Source organism: Dreissena polymorpha, chromosome 10 (genome assembly GCF_020536995.1).
Source record: "Dreissena polymorpha isolate Duluth1 chromosome 10, UMN_Dpol_1.0, whole genome shotgun sequence".
NCBI lineage: Eukaryota > Metazoa > Mollusca > Bivalvia > Myida > Dreissenidae > Dreissena > Dreissena polymorpha.
In genome coordinates this window covers 10,824,724-10,846,143 of record NC_068364.1, presented here as the reverse complement: position 1 = coordinate 10,846,143, position 21,420 = coordinate 10,824,724, and the positions used below count along the sequence as shown (strand labels likewise).

Sequence of the window (21,420 nt, the reverse complement as noted above, 5' to 3'; positions counted from 1 at the left end):
TTCAACAGACTGCAACATTTTTCTCACTCAGTTGACACATGATATGATATGAAATATTCTGAGCAAATGTCAAATTTTCGTGTTCAAAATGCGATTTTAAGAGTATTAAGGGAAACTGCCTCAGCCCCAGGTGACCATGTTTTTCAACAAACCTAAACCAATTTTTAACTGGGCCTAGTTATCATTAGAACAATCTTCTAAGCAAGTTTCATTATAATTGGACTAAAAATGTTACTTCTGCCCCGTCCAGGTAGGCCATGTTTTTTAAAGGACCAGAACCATTGAAACAATGTTCTGAGTGTGAAATAAAAATTAGACTTTCAGATCATTTACAGGATTTCACTATAGCCATAAAACGAAAACTGGAATCCCTGGCAGCCATGTTTTTCAATGCACCAAATCTATTTTCTAACTCAGCTGAGATGTCATTAAAATAAATTTTCTGAGCAAGTTTCATGACCATTAAAGTAACAAGAGCTGTCAGAAGACAGCGCGCTCGACTATTCGAGTGCTTGACAGTATGACGTAAGCCATCATGGGGTAATTGTTCAAATTATTCAATAAGGTCAAGGTAATAGTTCATGTATATTTTCCACAATCTATTGAACATTTGTAAAGACATAAAAACTATATAGATTTTATTTCAAGTTTGATAGCAATAGCTTGGCTGGGAAGTTTGGACGGTCCTTCAAAAATAAAGTAAATAAATAAAAAAGGATTTATTTTTTTTTTGGAGGGGGGGGGGGGGGGTAGGGGGGCTGAGAGGGGGGTATAATGTAGGGTGTGGTCATTTATGAGATGATCTTTCAAAAATAAAAAAAGGAAAAAATAAATATTTTTTTTTTGGGGGGGGGGGGAGGGGGGGGGGGAGGGGGGGGGGGGGGGGCAGGGATTCTGCGTATGGGCGTGGGGTATAGTTTGGGTGGAATCCATTGTGGTATTCAGGTAAGTGCTGTTTTGTCAAAGTATTAATAAAATCTGATCATAAATAAAGAAGTTATGGCAATGTAACTAAAGTAATATGCATATTGGAAATGGAAAAAGGGCAATAATTCTTACAAAATGCTTGATACAGTTGTCTGCACTTGTTTATAGATTGGGGTCATGTTGGTAAAGAAGTATGCAAAATATGAAAGCAATATGTCAAGGGACATTGAAAATATAAGAGGTGGTAAGCAAACTTTTAACAAAGATTTATCAATAATCTGCATATTCTGAGTGAAAAAAGGGCCATAATTCTTACAAAATGCTTCATACAGTTGTCTGCTCTTGTTTATAGATTGGGGTCATGTTGGTAAAGAAGTATGCAAAATATGAAAGCAACATGTCAATGGACATTGAAAATATTTGAGGTGGTACGCAAACTTTAACATAGATTTATCAATTATATGCATATTCTAAGTGAAAAAAGGGCCATAATTCTTACAAAATGCTTGATCCAGTGGTCTTCTCTTGTTTATAGGTTGGGGTCATGTTGGTAAAGAAGTATCCAAAATATGAAAGCAATATGTCAAGGGACATTGATAATATTTGGGATGGTAAGAAAACTTTTTGCACCCTAACGCTAACGGGAACAGGAACGGCGACGCCTGGGTGAGTAGGATAGCTCCACTATATATATTTCATATATAATAGTCGAGCTAAAAATGTGACTCCTATATAGTGTTAACAAGGTTTCACTGTAGAAATATATGGAAATCTGCCCCGCCTCATGACATCCATGATTTTCAATGGACAGGAGCAATTTTCGATCTCAGCTGAGATATCATTAGAATAAATGTTCTCAATAGGTTTCATCTTGATTGGACCAATACTTTGACTTCCAGATTATTTACAAGGTTTTAGTATAGCAGTTTAAGGCAAATTGCCAAGCTCCCTGGCGGCCATGTTTTTAAATGGACTGGAACCATGTTTGATCTCGGAAGAGATATTTTTAGAACAAATGTTGACAAGGTTTCATGAAGTTTAGACAAACAATTTTATTTCTAGACTGTTTACAAGCTTTTTCTGTAAGTTGACACAGTAATCCAGTTCTTGACCTTACATAATTCAGAAAAATCTTAATTGGACAATTACTGTGTGCTGAAGAGGGTTTAACAAGGCATATTGTGCTCAGGTGAGCTTCTAAGCACAAAGACAATATAACAGGTAAAACAAACTGTTGTCTTGAAATGTTACATTTCAAGATAAAATCATTGCAAACATAACATTTTTCTCAAACATAAATATACTTTGTAAATCATGTGTGCATAGTGACATTGATTTTACCTCATCTAAATGAGAAGCTAAAAGATTAACTGGCCTTAACATGAATTAGTATGTGGCATGATCTGCTGTGATTTATCACACCATGTAAGTGGGAGTGGATACATGATAGCAACTGATGTAATATATAGATAGTGTTCAAGTATATACTCACATTTCATTTCATTAAATGTGGCTAATTAAGTACAAGTTAAACTACACTTTAGTGAAATCCTAGTTCAAATAGCCATACAATTATCCAATTATCAAATGTAACATCATATAATTGTACATATATATATTATCATTCATCATCATTTCTAAAACCAAGTAAAATATGTAAATATTTATCATTTTGTAGCAAATACAATACAACATTCATGTATAGCCATGAATATATGAAAATCATGATAGTCACAGCCAGAAAAATGCCATGCATAAACATATAACACACATTTGCAAAAAACACTAACTACACACCTTTCAAAAATGGATTTTTTACAAAACATTGTTTTATTTATGATATAATCTCATCGTGCATGCGCCTACCATATTTCAGTGGCTCTCTGTACTATTTATCCCTAAATTAGTCTTGTCATCAGAATGTTCATCAGCAAGACTTGAGAAGTGAATTTTACATTAATACTTTTTTTGTCTTCAGGTTGAACTAGAGCTTTGTCACAGACGTGACGAATACCCCCACATGCCGCATTGACAAAGAATATTTATGAATATTTAATAATTATGTCAATTTAAAGCTTATTACTTCCCTTGGATTTGTTTTTTTGACCCGTTGACCTAGTTTTTTACCCGGATTGACCCATATTCTAACTTGACCTAGATATTGTCTAGATACAACTTCTGACCAAGTTTTGTAAAGATCGGATGAAAACTATTTGAATTAGAGAGCGGACACGAAAAGTGTGACAGACTGACAGACAGACAGTGCGAAAACTATATATCCCCTTTTTTAGCATAGGTGCGTTTACTATGCTTATGGTATATACCACATTTCGAAAATCCACATCGATCGGTTGCCCATTATGAAGCCTTACCTGATCAAAAATCAGACGAAATATCTATTTAATTTAGTATATGGTCATTCTTACAATTTTTTTTTTGGAAACGTTTTTCTAACGTTTTCTTCCAAGAATATTGCTGACACCGTTTTTAATGAATTTTTCTAAGACCGTTTTATGTCAAAAAATCTTCTTATAACCTAAAACAAATTTTGTTCGTAAAACAATTCTATCTGCACTATAAATCTCAATCTCCTACGCAGTGGCCTCCCTTATACTAGAAGTTACTGACCGGGCGAAGCAAGGGAAGTAACTGCTGTGAGGAGTTTCTATAAAAATCTGCATTCAGAAATCTGTATTCAGAACTCAATCTGTTGTGCACGTCTGCATCTAACACTTACCACAAGTTTTACGACAAATTCTTGACGCAGACGAATAGGGTAGCGTCTATTTTCATTTGTGAAAAGAATAGTTCGATACAGATCTGTCCGTGCTTAAATTTTGAAAGACTTAGGTAATTATTTTTCATAAGCGTTTCAAACACTGATGTAAATGGAAAGATTATCTATTTAAATAGTCGGTAATTGTTTGAAATTATTGATTTGAGAAATTCGCGGATGGCGATATCGAACTACATTATACCACGTGACGCCATTCTTCCCTGTATCTTGCACCTATGCTTTAAACGCCATCGGCGCTCTCGTTTCGAAAGGGGGCATAAAAACAGTAGACACCATGCTCAATGTTTAAAACGCACTAAGTGTCCCCGTGACCTAGTTTTTGATCCGGAATGGCCCATGTTAAAAGTTGGCCTAGAGATCATCTGGATAAAACTTCTGACCAAGTATGGTGTAGATTGGATGAAAACTACTTGAATTAGAGAGCGGACACCATGCTGAATGTTTAAAACGCACTAAGTGACCCCCTGACCTAGTTTTTGACCCGGCAAGGCCCATGTTCGCACTTGGCATAGACATTATCTAGATACAACTTCTGACAAAGTTTGGTGAAGATCGAGGAAAACTACTTGAATTAGAGAGCGGACACGGACCGACCGACAGACAGACCGACCAACCGACAAACATGTTCACTCCTATATACCCCCCTAAACTTCCTTTGTGGGATGTAAAACCCTCTACAAGCCAAGTATGAAGATTCATCAAGAGAAACATTGTTAAATGTTTGCTGACTGATTCTCATATGACTTATCTTACCCTCAGTGACCAAGACTGGCTCGCCCACAAACTCTATACCCTGCTGGTAGCCGTTCACTGAAAATGACAACATGCAGCTTCCAATACACATGGTAATAGTATATGCATACACAGTATGTAAAACGTATAGCTGGGTTAGTAACATGGGCTGGTCCTCATACAGGGCTTTTTTTCCAGATTTTGTGAAGCAGCCCTGGCCCCCTCACTTTGTGAACAAATGAGTCGCGAACTTTTCAAAATTGTGAAAAAAATAGTCGGTAACTTTTGAAAATTGTGAAAAAATGAGTTGCAAACTTGTAAAATTTGTGAAATTCAGGTGGTTAAGAATAAGTATAATACAAGAGGGCCATGATGGCCCTGAATCACTCACCTGACTCATTAAGATCAGATGAAAACTATGACCTCTATTGTCTACACAATGTTTTTCTATGATTTGACCTAGTGACCTAGTTCCTGACTCTAGATGACCCAAATACAATCCCAATCCAGATTTCATCAAGATAAACATTCTGACCACAGTTCATAAATATTGAATGAAAACTGTGACCTCTATTGTCAACACAAGGTTTTTCTATTTATTTGACCTAGATTTTTACCCCAGATGACCCAAATACAATCCCACCCAGATTTCATCAAGAATTCTGACCAAATTTCATAAAGGTTGGATGAAAACTGTGATCTCTAATGTCTCCACAAGGTTTTTCTATTATTTGACCTAGTGACCTAGTTTTTGACCCCAGATGACCCAAATAAAATCCCAACCCAGATTTCATCAAGATAAACATTCTGACCAAATTTCATAAAGATTGGATGAAAACTGTGACCTCTATTGTCTACAGAAGGTTGTTCTATTATTTGACCTAGTGACCTTGTTTTTGACCCCAGATGACCCAAATACAATGTACAATCCCAAAGCAGATTTCATCAAGATAAACATTTTGACCAAATTTCATCAAGATTGGATGCAAACTGTGACCTCTACTGTCTACACAAACAAATTGTTGACGGACGGACGCACGGACAAACGCAGGCACGCACAACGGACGCCGGACATCACACGATCACATAAGCTCACCGTGTCACTTCATGACAGGTGACCTAAAAATATGTGTCGGAGATAAACATGAACAGTTGTGGTTAAAATCCCATAGAAGCAAGGGCTGTTTGTAAAACATGCATGCCCCCCTATATGGGCTATAAGTTGTAGTAGCAGCCATTGAGTGAATACGTTTTTTGTCACTGTGAATGGTGGTGGTGGTGGTGGGTGGTGGTGTGTAGTAGTAGTAGTAGTAGTAGTAGTAGTAGTAGTGGTAGTAGTAGTAGTAAGTAGTAGTAGTAGTAGTAGTAGTAGTAATAGTAGTTGTAATAGTAGTAGTAGTAGTAGTAGTAGTAGTAGTAGTAGTAGTAGACGTAGTAGTAGTAGAAGTAGTAGTAGTAGTAGTGGTAGTAGTAGAAGTAGTAGTAGTTGTAGTAGTAGTAGTAGTGGTAGTAGTAGTAGTAGTAGTAGTAGTAGTGGTAAAAGTAGTAGTAGTAGTGGCAGTAGTAGTAGAAGTAGTAATAGTAGATGTGGTGGTGGTGGTGGTGGTGGTGCTGGTGGTGGTGGTGGTGGTGGTGGTGGTGGTGGTGGTAGTAGTAGTACTAGTAGTAGTAGTACTAGTAACAGTAGTAGAAGTAGTAGTAGTAGTAGTAGTAGTAGTAGTAGTAGTAGTAGTAGTAGTAGTAGTAGTAGTAGTAGTAGTAGTAGTAGTAGTAGTAGTGGTAGTAGTAGTAGAAGTAGTAGTAGTAGTAGTAGAAGTAGTAGTAGTAGTAGTAGTAGTAGTAGTAGTAGTAGTAGTAGTAGTAGTAGTAGTAGCAGTAGCAGTAGCAGAAGCAGTAGCAGCATTACAAGACCAATACTTAAGAATGATCAAATGGGAAAAGGTAACCTAGCACTGGCAGTAAATATGGGGCTCATTTACAGGTCAGATTTGGAATCTCTGCTGTAAAATGAGATTTTGAATGAATTAAAGGGAGGCAAATCTGTAATAAAAAGAACATGCATAAACCGTAGTTGTTTCCCTTGTTTGAACCATGCTAAATCCTTACAAGTTTGGAAAGAATTGGATGAAAAATTTGGACTTCATTGCATAAACACCATTTTCTCAATTCAAGGGGAGGTAATTCTGTACTTCATGGACCAATAATGCTCATTTTTTGTAGGGTTCGTGTCCTCATTGATATAAAGACACTGTGCAAATTTGGAAAGGATCGGACAAAAAATGTGGAAGATTTTTGAAAGTTTTCACAAAATAGGCAAAAACGAATAAACATGCAAAGTTCAACGAGCTCCTGCGGCCATGTTTTTTGACGAATCAAATTTCTTTGAACAACTTTTTCAGGGGAGCCTTCAAAGGTCAACCCTGTGAAATTTTTTGAAAATCTGATGAGCGGTTTCTGACAAGAAGATTTTTTAAGGTTTTTACCATATATGGTCATGGCGGCCATCTTGGTTATGTGATCAAATTTTTTTTAACAATTCTTTTGTCCCATGACCTAGGGATGCTCCACATGAAATTTAGTTGAAATTGGCTCAAAGGCTTAGTAGAAGAAGATGTTTACAAATTGTTTACAGACGGACGGACGCCGGACGCTGAGTGATCACAATAGCTCACCTCGAGCTATCGCTCAGGTGAGCTAAAAAGCATGTTTAATACTTACATCATAATGATATGTCTTTAAATAATGCATTAAAATCATATTTTCTTTGTCTCGACTCTTTCAACAAATAAGCACTTACAGTTAGATCAACAATATTCTGACAGGTAACCTCTATCTAAAACCATAAAAAAGCCTAACCCCTGTCAATATCTTGTCTCGCTTCATAAACTTATTTAAGAAATGTAAACCATTCATTATATTTTTTCAGATTTTACAAAGCATAAATATATACACTGATTGAACATTACTGCGCATCATGAAAATGCATTAAAATCAATGTTCATATAAATGTATCATAGTTATACTTTAGTTTAACCAATATTTACAATTGTAACAGATAAGATATACAATAACAAGTCTTCCTCTCGGTTATCAAATAGCATGTGCTTTCGTCAAAATTTCAAATGACTTTCCTCATAATTTAATCCATGTCCGTTTTACTATTGGATTGTAAAAACACTAACCCTTCTGTAGAAATCTTATGTTTCTTTATTGTAATCCCTACTTGCAATAACTCGGGATAATTTTATGTTTTTTAAATCTTATTAACATAGGAACGCGAGTTTCGCGACGCCATTTTGTTTGTTTAATGGTGACTTTGATCAGCCGCGCTTAAACTAATACATCGATTGCACCAGTTTCAAAATTTTAATCGATTCATGTTTGAAATGGATTTAAACAAGCGGCGCCAGTTAAACAATAAGTAAACAAAATGTTCGAATTTGGAATGAAAAACGGTGAATTGCACGTATTTTTAAATTGTGAAATGACTGTTATTGACAGTTTTTAGCACAAAAAGACCGTTTTTAAAAGTTTAAAACGCACATTTTTGTAAAAAATCGCGGGTGTTAGATTTGTGAATTGTTCGTGTCAAAATTGTGAAATGTCCATCCACGGCCAGTCTCAAATAAGGAAAAAAAGCCCTGTCATACACATACACAGACTGTACAGCTGGGCTAGTAATATGGACATCCATAGCGCTGGTCCTTATACACATACACAGACTGTACAGCTGGGTTAGTAACATGGACATCCATAGCGCTGATCCGAATAAACAGACTGTACAGCTGGGTGAGTAGCATGGACATCCATACGACTGGTCCTAATACACAGACTGTACAGCTGGGTGAGAAGCATGGACATCCATAGGACTGGTCCTAATAGACAGACTGTACAGCTGGGTGAGTAGCATGGACATCCATACGACTGGTCCTAATACACATACACAGACTGTACAGCTGGGTTAGTAACATGGACATCCATAGGACTGGTCCTAATAGACAGACTGTACAGCTGGGTGAGTAGCATGGACATCCATACGACTGGTCCTAATAGACAGACTGTACAGCTGGGTTAGTAGCATGGACATCCATACGACTGGTCCTAATAGACAGACTGTACAGCTGGGTGAGTAGCATGGACATCCATACGACTGGTCCTAATACACATACACAGACTGTACAGCTGAGTTAGTAACATGGACATCCATACGACTGGTCCTAATAGACAGACTGTACAGCTGGGTGAGTAGCATGGACATCCATACGACTGGTCCTAATAGACAGACTGTACAGCTGGGTGAGTAGCATGGACATCCATACGACTGGTCCTAATAGACAGACTGTACAGCTGGGTGAGTAGCATGGACATCCATAGGACTGGTCCTAATACACAGACTGTACAGCTGGGTGAGTAGCATGGACATCCATACGACTGGTCCTAATAGACAGACTGTACAGCTGGGTGAGTAGCATGGACATCCATACGACTGGTCCTAATACACATACACAGACTGTACAGCTGAGTTAGTAACATGGACATCCATACGACTGGTCCTAATAGACAGACTGTACAGCTGGGTGAGAAGCATGGACATCCATACGACTGGTCCTAATAGACAGACTGTACAGCTGGGTGAGTAGCATAGACATCCATACGACTGGTCCTAATACACAGACTGTACAGCTGGGTGAGTAGCATAGACATCCATACGACTGGTCCTAATAGACAGACTGTACAGCTGGGTGAGTAGCATGGACATCCATAGGACTGGTCCTAATACACAGACTGTACAGCTGGGTTAGTAGCATGGACATCCATACGACTGGTCCTAATACACAGACTGTACAGCTGGGTGAGTAGCATGGACATCCATACGACTGGTCCTAATAGACAGACTGTACAGCTGGGTGAGTAGCATGGACATCCATACGACTGGTCCTAATAGACAGACTGTACAGCTGGGTGAGTAGCATGGACATCCATACGACTGGTCCTAATAGACAGACTGTACAGCTGGGTGAGTAGCATGGACATCCATACGACTGGTCCTAATAGACAGACTGTACAGCTGGGTGAGTAGCATGGACATCCATACGACTGGTCCTAATAGACAGACTGTACAGCTGGGTTAGTAGCATGGACATCCATACGACTGGTCCTAATACACAGACTGTACAGCTGGGTGAGTAGCATGGACATCCATACGACTGGTCCTAATAGACAGACTGTACAGCTGGGTGAGTAGCATGGACATCCATACGACTGGTCCTAATAGACAGACTGTACAGCTGGGTGAGTAGCATGGACATCCATACGACTGGTCCTAATAGACAGACTGTACAGCTGAGTTAGTAACATGGACATCCATACGACTGGTCCTAATAGACAGACTGTACAGCTGGGTGAGTAGCATGGACATCCATACGACTGGTCCTAATAGACAGACTGTACAGCTGGGTGAGTAGCATGGACATCCATACGACTGGTCCTAATAGACAGACTGTACAGCTGGGTGAGTAGCATGGACATCCATAGGACTGGTCCTAATACACAGACTGTACAGCTGGGTGAGTAGCATGGACATCCATACGACTGGTCCTAATAGACAGACTGTACAGCTGGGTGAGTAGCATGGACATCCATACGACTGGTCCTAATACACATACACAGACTGTACAGCTGAGTTAGTAACATGGACATCCATACGACTGGTCCTAATAGACAGACTGTACAGCTGGGTGAGAAGCATGGACATCCATATGACTGGTCCTAATAGACAGACTGTACAGCTGGGTGAGTAGCATAGACATCCATACGACTGGTCCTAATACACAGACTGTACAGCTGGGTGAGTAGCATAGACATCCATACGACTGGTCCTAATAGACAGACTGTACAGCTGGGTGAGTAGCATGGACATCCATAGGACTGGTCCTAATACACAGACTGTACAGCTGGGTTAGTATCATGGACATCCATACGACTGGTCCTAATACACAGACTGTACAGCTGGGTGAGTAGCATGGACATCCATACGACTGGTCCTAATAGACAGACTGTACAGCTGGGTGAGTAGCATGGACATCCATACGACTGGTCCTAATAGACAGACTGTACAGCTGGGTGAGTAGCATGGACATCCATACGACTGGTCCTAATAGACAGACTGTACAGCTGGGTGAGTAGCATGGACATCCATACGACTGGTCCTAATAGACAGACTGTACAGCTGGGTGAGTAGCATGGACATCCATACGACTGGTCCTAATAGACATACTGTACAGCTGGGTTAGTAGCATGGACATCCATACGACTGGTCCTAATACACAGACTGTACAGCTGGGTGAGTAGCATGGACATCCATACGACTGGTCCTAATAGACAGACTGTACAGCTGGGTGAGTAGCATGGACATCCATACGACTGGTCCTAATAGACAGACTGTACAGCTGGGTGAGTAGCATGGACATCCATACGACTGGTCCTAATAGACAGACTGTACAGCTGAGTTAGTAACATGGACATCCATACGACTGGTCCTAATAGACAGACTGTACAGCTGGGTGAGAAGCATGGACATCCATACGACTGGTCCTAATAGACAGACTGTACAGCTGGGTGAGTAGCATAGACATCCATACGACTGGTCCTAATACACAGACTGTACAGCTGGGTGAGTAGCATAGACATCCATACGACTGGTCCTAATAGACAGACTGTACAGCTGGGTGAGTAGCATGGACATCCATAGGACTGGTCCTAATACACAGACTGTACAGCTGGGTTAGTAGCATGGACATCCATATGACTGGTCCTAATACACAGACTGTACAGCTGGGTGAGTAGCATGGACATCCATACGACTGGTCCTAATAGACAGACTGTACAGCTGGGTGAGTAGCATGGACATCCATACGACTGGTCCTAATAGACAGACTGTACAGCTGGGTGAGTAGCATGGACATCCATACGACTGGTCCTAATAGACAGACTGTACAGCTGGGTGAGTAGCATGGACATCCATACGACTGGTCCTAATAGACAGACTGTACAGCTGGGTGAGTAGCATGGACATCCATACGACTGGTCCTAATAGACAGACTGTACAGCTGGGTTAGTAGCATGGACATCCATACGACTGGTCCTAATACACAGACTGTACAGCTGGGTGAGTAGCATGGACATCCATACGACTGGTCCTAATAGACAGACTGTACAGCTGGGTGAGTAGCATGGACATCCATACGACTGGTCCTAATAGACAGACTGTACAGCTGGGTGAGTAGCATGGACATCCATACGACTGGTCCTAATAGACAGACTGTACAGCTGGGTGAGTAGCATGGACATCCATAGGACTGGTCCTAATACACAGACTGTACAGCTGGGTGAGTAGCATGGACATCCATACGACTGGTCCTAATAGACAGACTGTACAGCTGGGTGAGTAGCATGGACATCCATACGACTGGTCCTAATAGACAGACTGTACAGCTGGGTGAGTAGCATGGACATCCATACGACTGGTCCTAATAGACAGACTGTACAGCTGGGTGAGTAGCATGGACATCCATACGACTGGTCCTAATACACATACACAGACTGTACAGCTGGGTTAGTAACATGGACATCCATACGACTGGTCCTAATAGACAGACTGTACAGCTGGGTGAGTAGCACGGACATCCATACGACTGGTCCTAATAGACAGACTGTACAGCTGGGTGAATTGCACGGACATCCATACGACTGATCATAATACACAGACTGTACAGCTGGGTGAGTAGCATGGACATCCATAGGACTGGTTCTTATACACAGACTGTACAGCTGGGTTAGTAACATGGTCATCCATAGGACTGGTCCTAATACACACACACAGACTGTAAAGCAGTCGAGTTAATGATTGGAAAAGATTTTCCCACTTATTGTGACAGTGACCTTGACCGTGTGACTCCAAGTTTAATAGGGGTCATCTACTGTCTAAGGCCAATGCACATGTGAAGTATCATGCCAATCTGTCAATTCATTGAGGAGTTGTTGAAAAGAAACAATTTTCCAACTTATTGTTACAGTGACCTTGACCTTTGACCTAGTGACCTCAATTTCAATAGGGGTAATTTACTTTCCAAGGCCAATGCACATGTGAATTAAGAAGCCAATCAGTCAATTCTGTGATGAATAATGATTGGAAACGAACTGGTCTAACGACAGACCAACATCCAGCAAAACAATATACCCCCTCTTCCGAGAAGGGGGGCATACAAAGGCCCTGCCCCCTGGCGGTCATGTTTTCCAACAGACTGGAACCATTTTTGAACTCGTCCAAGATACAAATATACTGACCATGTTTCATTAAGATCAGACAATAAATGTGGCCTTCCAGAGAGTTAACAAGGCAAATGTTGACATTTCACAAAGCAGGACAGACTACGGATGACACACAAAAGGTTAATCAAGAACTGGTTACGTCTTCAGTCCAATTATGTAAACTGTCTAGTTGGTGTGTGCCTTCTACACATACAGCAACAATTTTAACTCTCCAACAACTGACTATATTAATGACATATATCCAAACAAGATTTATCATTGTTGTTTTTTGCATGTATTTCCGTTTACTTTATTTTATTTATTAAACAATTTGTTGAAAAAAAACACATAAAACTGCAATGCAACATTTTAGCATGCTTCTTAAATAGAAGACAATCTTAAACAACAAAAATTCAATTTAAACATTAAATTCCAGATCACAACAATAGCACACATTTGTATCAGATGATGTTTATATTCAACTCATTTATTCCTTAATTGGTTAAGCTGCTTATCGCAGTCCATCAAGCCTGGTCTTACGCAGCTCTGACACTGGGTCGAGGATTATCACACTTTGTTCAAAACAAGTTCAGCATATTATCCACTAGATCAAAAAAATATGTAACATGCTAAATTTTGTAACATACAATTTAAATATACAAGTAATGGTTTTAAACAAAAGTCTGTTTTGTGACTAAATGTTTTCACAACTAAATACTAAACAACCAGTAAAAGAACTTTCTGAAATCATGGCTCTCTTAAAGATTTTTTCAATTAAATATTTTGGTCATATTTGAGCAATTAAATACCCTTGAATGTAATCTTCTTTTAAATTGATTTATAATAGAATTATTACCTGTGATTAAACACCTTGAGTGGTGTTGCATTTTATTTAATCCAGATTGAATGTATTTTACTCATTTACAGCTACTAGATTCCAATAAGGATTGATAGAGAGATAATCACCATTGTATATTCACTCTTAAACATCAATCACACCATATTCATGTTATCTCAACACCTCAATAGAAACGTAAAATTTGACAATAAAATGGGCAAAGTTCAAAACAGTTTCCAATTTTTTTCTGTCCTTATAACTGCTTTACATCTCTTATATACAAGCTTATACAACATGTTCACTGCATACAGTTGTAAGGAAGCAGTAGTTGTAAGGAAGCAATGATCCAGTATCTTCTCACAGGCCTTAGACATGGAATAAACACTGGGTTTTGTATTAATAGTTAAAGTGTGCCAAAAATGTTCATGAGTTTTTGGTTTTGTCAGGTGCACTAAAATAATGTTATGTCCAGCGTAACAAAGCGTTCACTGGCATAGCTATATGCTTTTCATATGACTGGACATGACAGGAACTGGTGATTAAAAGTTTAAACGAACATGAAAGTTGATGCAGTATGTTAATACAGAGTTAAGAAATAAGTTAAAAGAGATTTTAGATGATCTTACATCCTGATTTTATAAAACATTTGCTATGACAACGCTTACTACAAGATGGCACTAGATCACTTGTGCCATTGGGCCATGCCAATTTCAAACCCTGGATATCATTTGAATGATATGTGTAAGGGACCACACTATGATGACAGATTTATGATGTTACATGCCCAAGATGACTAATCTTGGTAGTTTTGTTTCAGATAATATTTTATAATTTCACAATGTATATCACATGAACTCTGAATGGTTGCCATTTCTGACCCTAGTGTCATGAATAAAACAAACATTTATTCAAGGTCGCCATGACGTAGTGGATATGGTGTCCGCCTAGCAGGCAAACGGACTCAAGAGCGTTTCAAAAAAGCCCAAGGATTTCTATGCAATCAAGCTAAAATAAATAGGTTTAAACTAAACATATATTTAACCACACAACATTAAAATTTCATTACGATTTAGGATAGTAAGGTATCAGTAACTTCTAAGGTGTTAACAAGGTTTCAAAAATGCAGGAAAAGTGCTAATGACCTAGCACCCATGTTTTTCAACGGACCAGAACCATTTTCCAACTCCAACAAAATATCATTTAAGTAAATTGTGTTATTAAATTTTGTGAGAATTTTACAAACAAGAGGGCCATAAGCCCTAGTTTGCTCACCTGCCGACGTGAGTTACTAAACAAATCTTCACAGTTTTGTAATCTATGTATACTAAGTAAGAAGATGAATACTATTTTATTTTATTACAGATTTCGAAACCTAAACGCGGACCCCAAGTTCAAGGTCAAAGGGGTCAAAATTTGTGTGCGTATGGAAAGGCCTTTTCCATATACACATGCATACCAAACATGAAGGTTACATCTGAAGCGACATAGAAGTTATGAGCATTTTCGAAACATAAACGCAAAAGTGTGACAGAAGAACAGACAGACAGCCGGACAGTGCGATCACTATATGCCCTCCTTTGGGGGCATAAAAAACAATTAGCCGTATATTTTATATCAACCCATCTGTATATAATTCCACAAGTTAATTGTTTCATGTGACAAATTAATAATCTATAATGTATGTAAATTTATCAAAGGAGCTTTTATAAGGAATGTGATTGTTAATAATACTGTTCAATAACTTTAGTATCGCCTTGATGGAACCAACGTATTTTTACAATCGATTGTATTAAATTGTATCGTATTCTTTAATGACTATTCAGGCATTTCCCCAGGCAGTTTTAGCACAGCGGCCCCGCGGTTCTTGGACTTTCGCCGCGGCGCTTGATTTTCCTATCATGTTGTTGCGACGCTTGAAAATTTCACTAGCGCTTGCAAGCTATGGTCCGAATGTTGTCTGCATTCGGCCAAAACAAGCACGCGCTAATCATCTTTGTGGGCATAAAGATTAAGATAAGAGATTTAAACGTTTTACGGGTCTACTGTGGGGGTTTATAATAGTGTTTGTCCATTAATAATGGTTGATATCGATCGACGTTGCACGTTGCGTAATAGCAATTACATGTATGCTAAATTTGTTTGTTTGTTTTATTTTAACTCTTAACATCTATTTCATTGGTGTTTTAACCATAAACAATAACTTGTGTTTGTTGCGGTAATGTGTAATTGAGTTCATAATAACAATTAAATGGAGCCAAACGACTCATTTGATTGCTCCCGCCTTCTAAAAATGTTTCCACACTATTTTCTAATTAAAAACAGTTGTTAAAAAACTAATCCACTCTTGTGTGTATGACGTCCTCTGTATGCATTTTATCACATGATTAGCTGTCGGTACTGCTCCTTGGATAGAAGTGCCTTGCACATGGGTAGAAAGGGACACACTAAGCCGCCATCAGAAGACGACAAAGACCAACTCCCAGGCCAAAAAAAACAGGGTTAACCGACTGAGAAATCGGGTTTGGCAGCTTGAATAGATGGACTCTCTACAGAAAGGTACCAGGATGGCAGCCTTCACGAATTTGAGCTGGTTGATGAAGCAGAAAATTCCTCATACAACAAACTACCTCCCTCATAAGTATTTAGGTAATTTTTCACCTTCTCTTCCTTAGATAAACATCTTCAGCTGGTAGATGCTTGACTCGGCCGTCAAGAACACACTTACAAACAAACAAAAGATGCTTTTTTGCTTAAACGTCCTTTCCTATTTAATTTGAATCGATTTAAAAGATCTTATGCCAATTCGAGTAATTTACAAATCGTCACCATAGCGCAAAACAGTGATAAGTGACATTTTTTTCAAAAATGACTTTTTTGCATAAAATGATCTAAAATGATGTCATACATGTCCTAAATAAATATCAGAATGGTATTCCAGTTTAATTGGTACTTTTTAAGAAAATATCATACTGTATTATTTACACTCATAGTTCTGTTCGGTGCAGTATGTAAATAAGTTCACTTGTCTACTTACTGCACCAATGTTATTTTCATTTAAACTGCTTGGCATTGTGCGAGAAAGTCACAAGTGCACTTGTTCACTTTTTGCACCAAAATAAGATTGATTTCCAGCAAAGTTATTTGGTGTAATATAGTGATAAGTGTAATATATCAAGGCCAAATGATGATATCATAGCTAGAAACTATGCATTGAATCCCACTTAAAGGGACATTAACACATAGAAAAATGTTGGAAAATTAAAACAAAGCAATTGAACCATAAACTTTATTAAAATCAACTTGAACACCAAACTGTACATAAAATAACAACGGGGTCACCTAGAAATATCCAATTTTCATAATATTTGCATAATCATTGACACACTGATATTCTAATGTCAGGTACGTTATATTCATTTTAACACATCAATACATATAAATCACTTCGCACAGATTCAATTATTATTTATCATTATATTTGGTAGTTTGTGCTAAACAGATACCAGACTGTTATTTCATTTATTGTTAATCATTTGAATTTTTGTCGTCATTTTTTAAAATTTACTTAACAAGTTTTAAAAAGGGGTGTTTGTTAAATCATGCTGTTCATTTAAAGGATTATATAAATGACATTTGAACAACGTTGGTTTAAAAATCAAATTCAAACATACATTTTTACGAAAACATCATTAATATTTTCTTACAAGGAAAAATTAATATCTCAGCCAAAATCAAGTATGTTAACAACCTTTGTATTTTTAACGTACCTGACCATCAAACTTTCATAACGTACAATTCAAAGAATCTTTATAAGCATGCCTAATTCGTTTCATTGATATAAAAATGATAAAAATCTAATGGCTTAACTTGAAAAATCTTGAAATACACATGTACACGGAAAAACATAGATTTGAAAAACTCTTAAAGTCCAACAGATAAAGCGTTGTATCATGCAACGCGAAACAATATTTTGGGAAACAACGAGGATTGCTTATATAGCTATAAAATACATCCGCTCAAAACATGAACGGTGATGGTCGAGTGGTCTAGGCAGGAAGCTCTTATTCCAGGACTCCAGGGGTCAGTGGTTCGAGCCCTGTTGAGGTTTACTTTTTTTCCCTTTTTAAAAATGTATTCTTGTTTTTTTACAGGAGATTTTTAGTTCAAATGTTTAAATTAATCAATATAAAGCATTTAAAGCATTTAATGACAAGCTTCAATACATGCCAAAATCTGTTGGACGAACCCTTTAACGTGCTTGACAAGTCTATTTTGTTCTTATAGACAACATGCAATTACAACTAAGTCAACTACGTTTACATTTTCAAATAACAAACATTATGATTAAAACGTTCACATTTAATAAACACAACCATTTATGAGTTCAACAGTGGTTTATATACTGTTATACATACTTCTAAGAACTATTTTCGAGTCAATGTACGTGACACTTTTTGTCAAAACAATCAATTTTCACAAAACAAACTACATAAACTGCCTTTTGCTTTTGCTACAAGCAATTGGCTATTGAAAGTGGTGTCAAAAAACGTGTAATGGGCATCTTCAAGTTTAGACTGCCTTTTGCTTTTGCAGCAAGCAGTTGGCTCTTGGATTTCACGTACAAACTGTTCGAATTCAACATCTTGTACGTCTTCTCTTAACGGCCACTTTAACAAATCTCCTTTCCCTTGAGTTTCCTCCATGAATAAAACTGTCGCCTCCTGTTTATCATCATCAACCTTGAGAAGTTTCCCTGGGTAGACGATATCATCCAACTTTACAAGATAGTATGCGTCTTCAGTGCTCCAGCTAGGATTTGAAAAGGGCATGGGGGGGGCTTTTTGTCAAAAGGGCACTTTCAACGCGCAGTATTTTGTCAAAAGGGCACTTTCAACGCGCAGTATTTTGTCAAAAGGGCACTTTCAACGCGCAGTATTTTGTCAAAAGGGCACTTTCAAGTGCGCTTGAGTCTATGGAATGCTTCCTGTTGTTGCTGCATGTTCATTTATATGTTTTTAATAATTGTTAGAATACATTATTCCCATTATTATTAAACCATTCAATGTCTACAATGAGCAATAAATTAATAACAATGTAATAAGAGATTCATTACCGGTAATAATCATAATTTAATGTAAAAAAAAAATATATATAAAAAATTAAAGGGCAGGGGAGGGGGGCCCCTAAGCGGGGCAGGGCGGAGGTTCGGAGGGACAGGGCAGGGCACGAATTCAATTTAGACCTAGCTGGAGCTATGATCTTTGACTGGTTTGATCAATGGGGATTCATTTTTATCTGAGACTTTGGGCAACACATTTTCATCTGCGATATGTGAAGTGCCATTTCTGTCTGCGCACATTTCAGGTATGTTTAGCTTCTGTACTTTTTTCTGTTTTATCGATATTTCCTTCATGATCTATAAATTTCCGTTTAAGTGAACATTCACATAGGCTGGCTTCGTTACTTACATGTACATTGTGTTTTTCTGGTACAGTATATATTTTCCAGTGTCCACAGTATTTGCCTTTTGAACAGGCTTCACAGTAACATGAGACCTTTGCGGTATATAACTGATTGTGTGCAGCAAATAATGCATGCAACTTTATGGTTCCCGAAACAGAATTCGGGTTTTTCATCTCAAGTTCTTTGGCTGTGGTTTCATACTCAGTTCCATTATAAAACACAATCATACTCGATGCTTTCATGTCATGGACTAGTTTTTTTCAAGATCGTGACCAGCACTGTGGAATTATGGTTTGTGACATCAGAAACAACAAGAGCACCGCCTTGCGGGTGCAGACCGCTCATCTATTTTCTTTTTAAAGGTGAAGGGACTCTCATTTTCAATCACAAAGGAGGGAGGGGTGGAGTGAAGAGGGGTGCATTGTGTGGGGGTGTGGACATTTATTACACTATCTTCCAAAAATGCGAAAAAAAGGGAAAAAAAAAATTCGGGAATTCGGGTGGTGGGGGGGGGGGGGGTGGGGGGGATTTCAAACATAAAATAATAAAAATAAATATTTGTGTTTTTTAACCATTTCAACAAAAAAATTGGGGAGGGGGGGTGAGGTGGGGGGTATAGTGTGAGGGTGTGGTGGTAATTAGTGAGATGATCTTAAAAAAAAAAAATAAAAATAAAAATTGGGGGGGGGGGGATTCGGGTGGGGGGGGGGGGGGATTCTTGGGTGCGATGGTTGGACGGTATTTCAAACATAAAATAATCAAAATAAATAGTTTTGTTTTTTAACAGTTTAAAAAAATTAATTTGGGGAGGGGGTGTGGTGGGGGGGTATAGTGTGAGGGTGTGGTGGTCATTTGTGAGATGATCTTAAAAAAAAAAAAAAATAGTGGGGGGGGGGGATTCGGGGGGGGGGGGGTGGAGGGGGGGGAAGGGGGGGGGGGGCACGGGCGATGGTTTGGGTGGAGTCTATTGTGGTATGTCAGGTAAGGGTAATTTTGTCAAAGTATCAATCAAATCTAATCGTAAATAAAGAAGTTATGGCAATTTTAGCAAAATTTAATAATTTGACCTTGAGAGTCAAGGTCATTCAAAGGTCAAGGTAAAATTCAACCTGCCAGGTACAGTAACCTCATGATAGCATGAAAGTATTTGAAGTTTGAAAGCAATAGCCTTGATACTTAAGAAGTAAATTGGATCGAAACACAAAATTTAACCATATATTCAAAGTTACTAAGTCAAAAAAGGGCCATAATTCCGTAAAAATGACATCCAGAGTTATGCAACTTGTCCTTTTACTGTACCCTTATGACAGTTTGCGAGTGTTCCAAGTATAATGAAAGCAATATCTATGATACTTTAGGGGTAAAGTGGACCAAAACACAAAACTTAACCAAACTTTCAATTTTCTAAGTATAAAGGGCCCATAATTCCGTCCAAATGCCAGTCAGAGTTACATAACTTTGCCTGCACAGTTCCCTTACGATAGTTAATAAGTGTTGCAAGTATGAAAGCAATAGCTTTGATACTGTAGGAATAAAGTGGACCTAAACACAAAACATAACCAAATTTTCAATTTTTTTAGTATAAAAAGGGCACATTATTCTGTCAAAATGCCAGTCACAGTTACATTACTTTGCCTGCACAGTCCCCTTATGATAGTTAGTAAGTGTTTCAAGTATGAAAGCAATAGCTTTGATACTTAAGGAATAAAATGGACCTAAACACAAAACTTAACCAAAATTTTCATTTTTCTAAGTATAAAAAGGTCACATAATTCTGTCAAAATGCACGCCAGAGTTATCTTACTTTGCCTGCCTAGTCCCCTCATGATAGTTAGTAAGTGCACCAAGTTTGAAAGCAATAGCATTGATACTTTCTGAAAAAAGTGGACCTAAACGCAAAACTTAACCAAAATTTTCAATTTTCTAAGTATAAAAAGGGCACATAATTCAGTCAAAATGCACGCCAGAGTTATCTAACTTTGCCTGCCCAGTCCCCTCATGATAGTAAGTAAGTGTACCAAGTTTGAATGCAAAAGCATTGATACTTTCTGAGAAAAGTGGACCTAAACGCAAAACTTAACCGGACGCCGACGCAGACGCCGACGCCGACACCAAGGTGATGACAATAGCTCATTTTTTTTCAAAAAATAGATGAGCTAAAAATCAAATTCTTGTGTTTCAGCTCTTCTTCTTCTTTATAGTAAGCAACTACCGGATGCAGTGTAAATCCTGTGCTGTTCCAATAAGCGCTTTAAAATTCGTCGGCGCTGCTGCATGTAAAATTTTCTGCAAAATCCATATGGATCAATATTTCATTTCTTGGCAAGTTGGCTTTTAGATTTCTTATGGCAGT

At 38.2% G+C, this 21,420-nt stretch overlaps 1 protein-coding gene across 16 annotated transcripts in view; it reads right to left on the bottom strand.

Moving 5' to 3' along the window:
• LOC127847484 (sorbin and SH3 domain-containing protein 1-like) overlaps positions 1 to 21,420 on the bottom strand; it is a 379,963-nt gene that overhangs the window by 170,129 nt on the left and 188,414 nt on the right. For 14 of the 16 annotated variants that reach the window (XM_052379427.1, XM_052379439.1, XM_052379429.1 and 11 more), the window contains one exon: positions 4,478 to 4,534. The exons of the other annotated variants lie outside the window; for them this stretch is intronic. In XM_052379427.1, the coding sequence (XP_052235387.1) occupies positions 4,478 to 4,534 (57 nt within the window). The remainder of the gene's footprint in view (positions 1 to 4,477; positions 4,535 to 21,420) is intronic. 16 annotated transcript variants of the gene reach the window in all.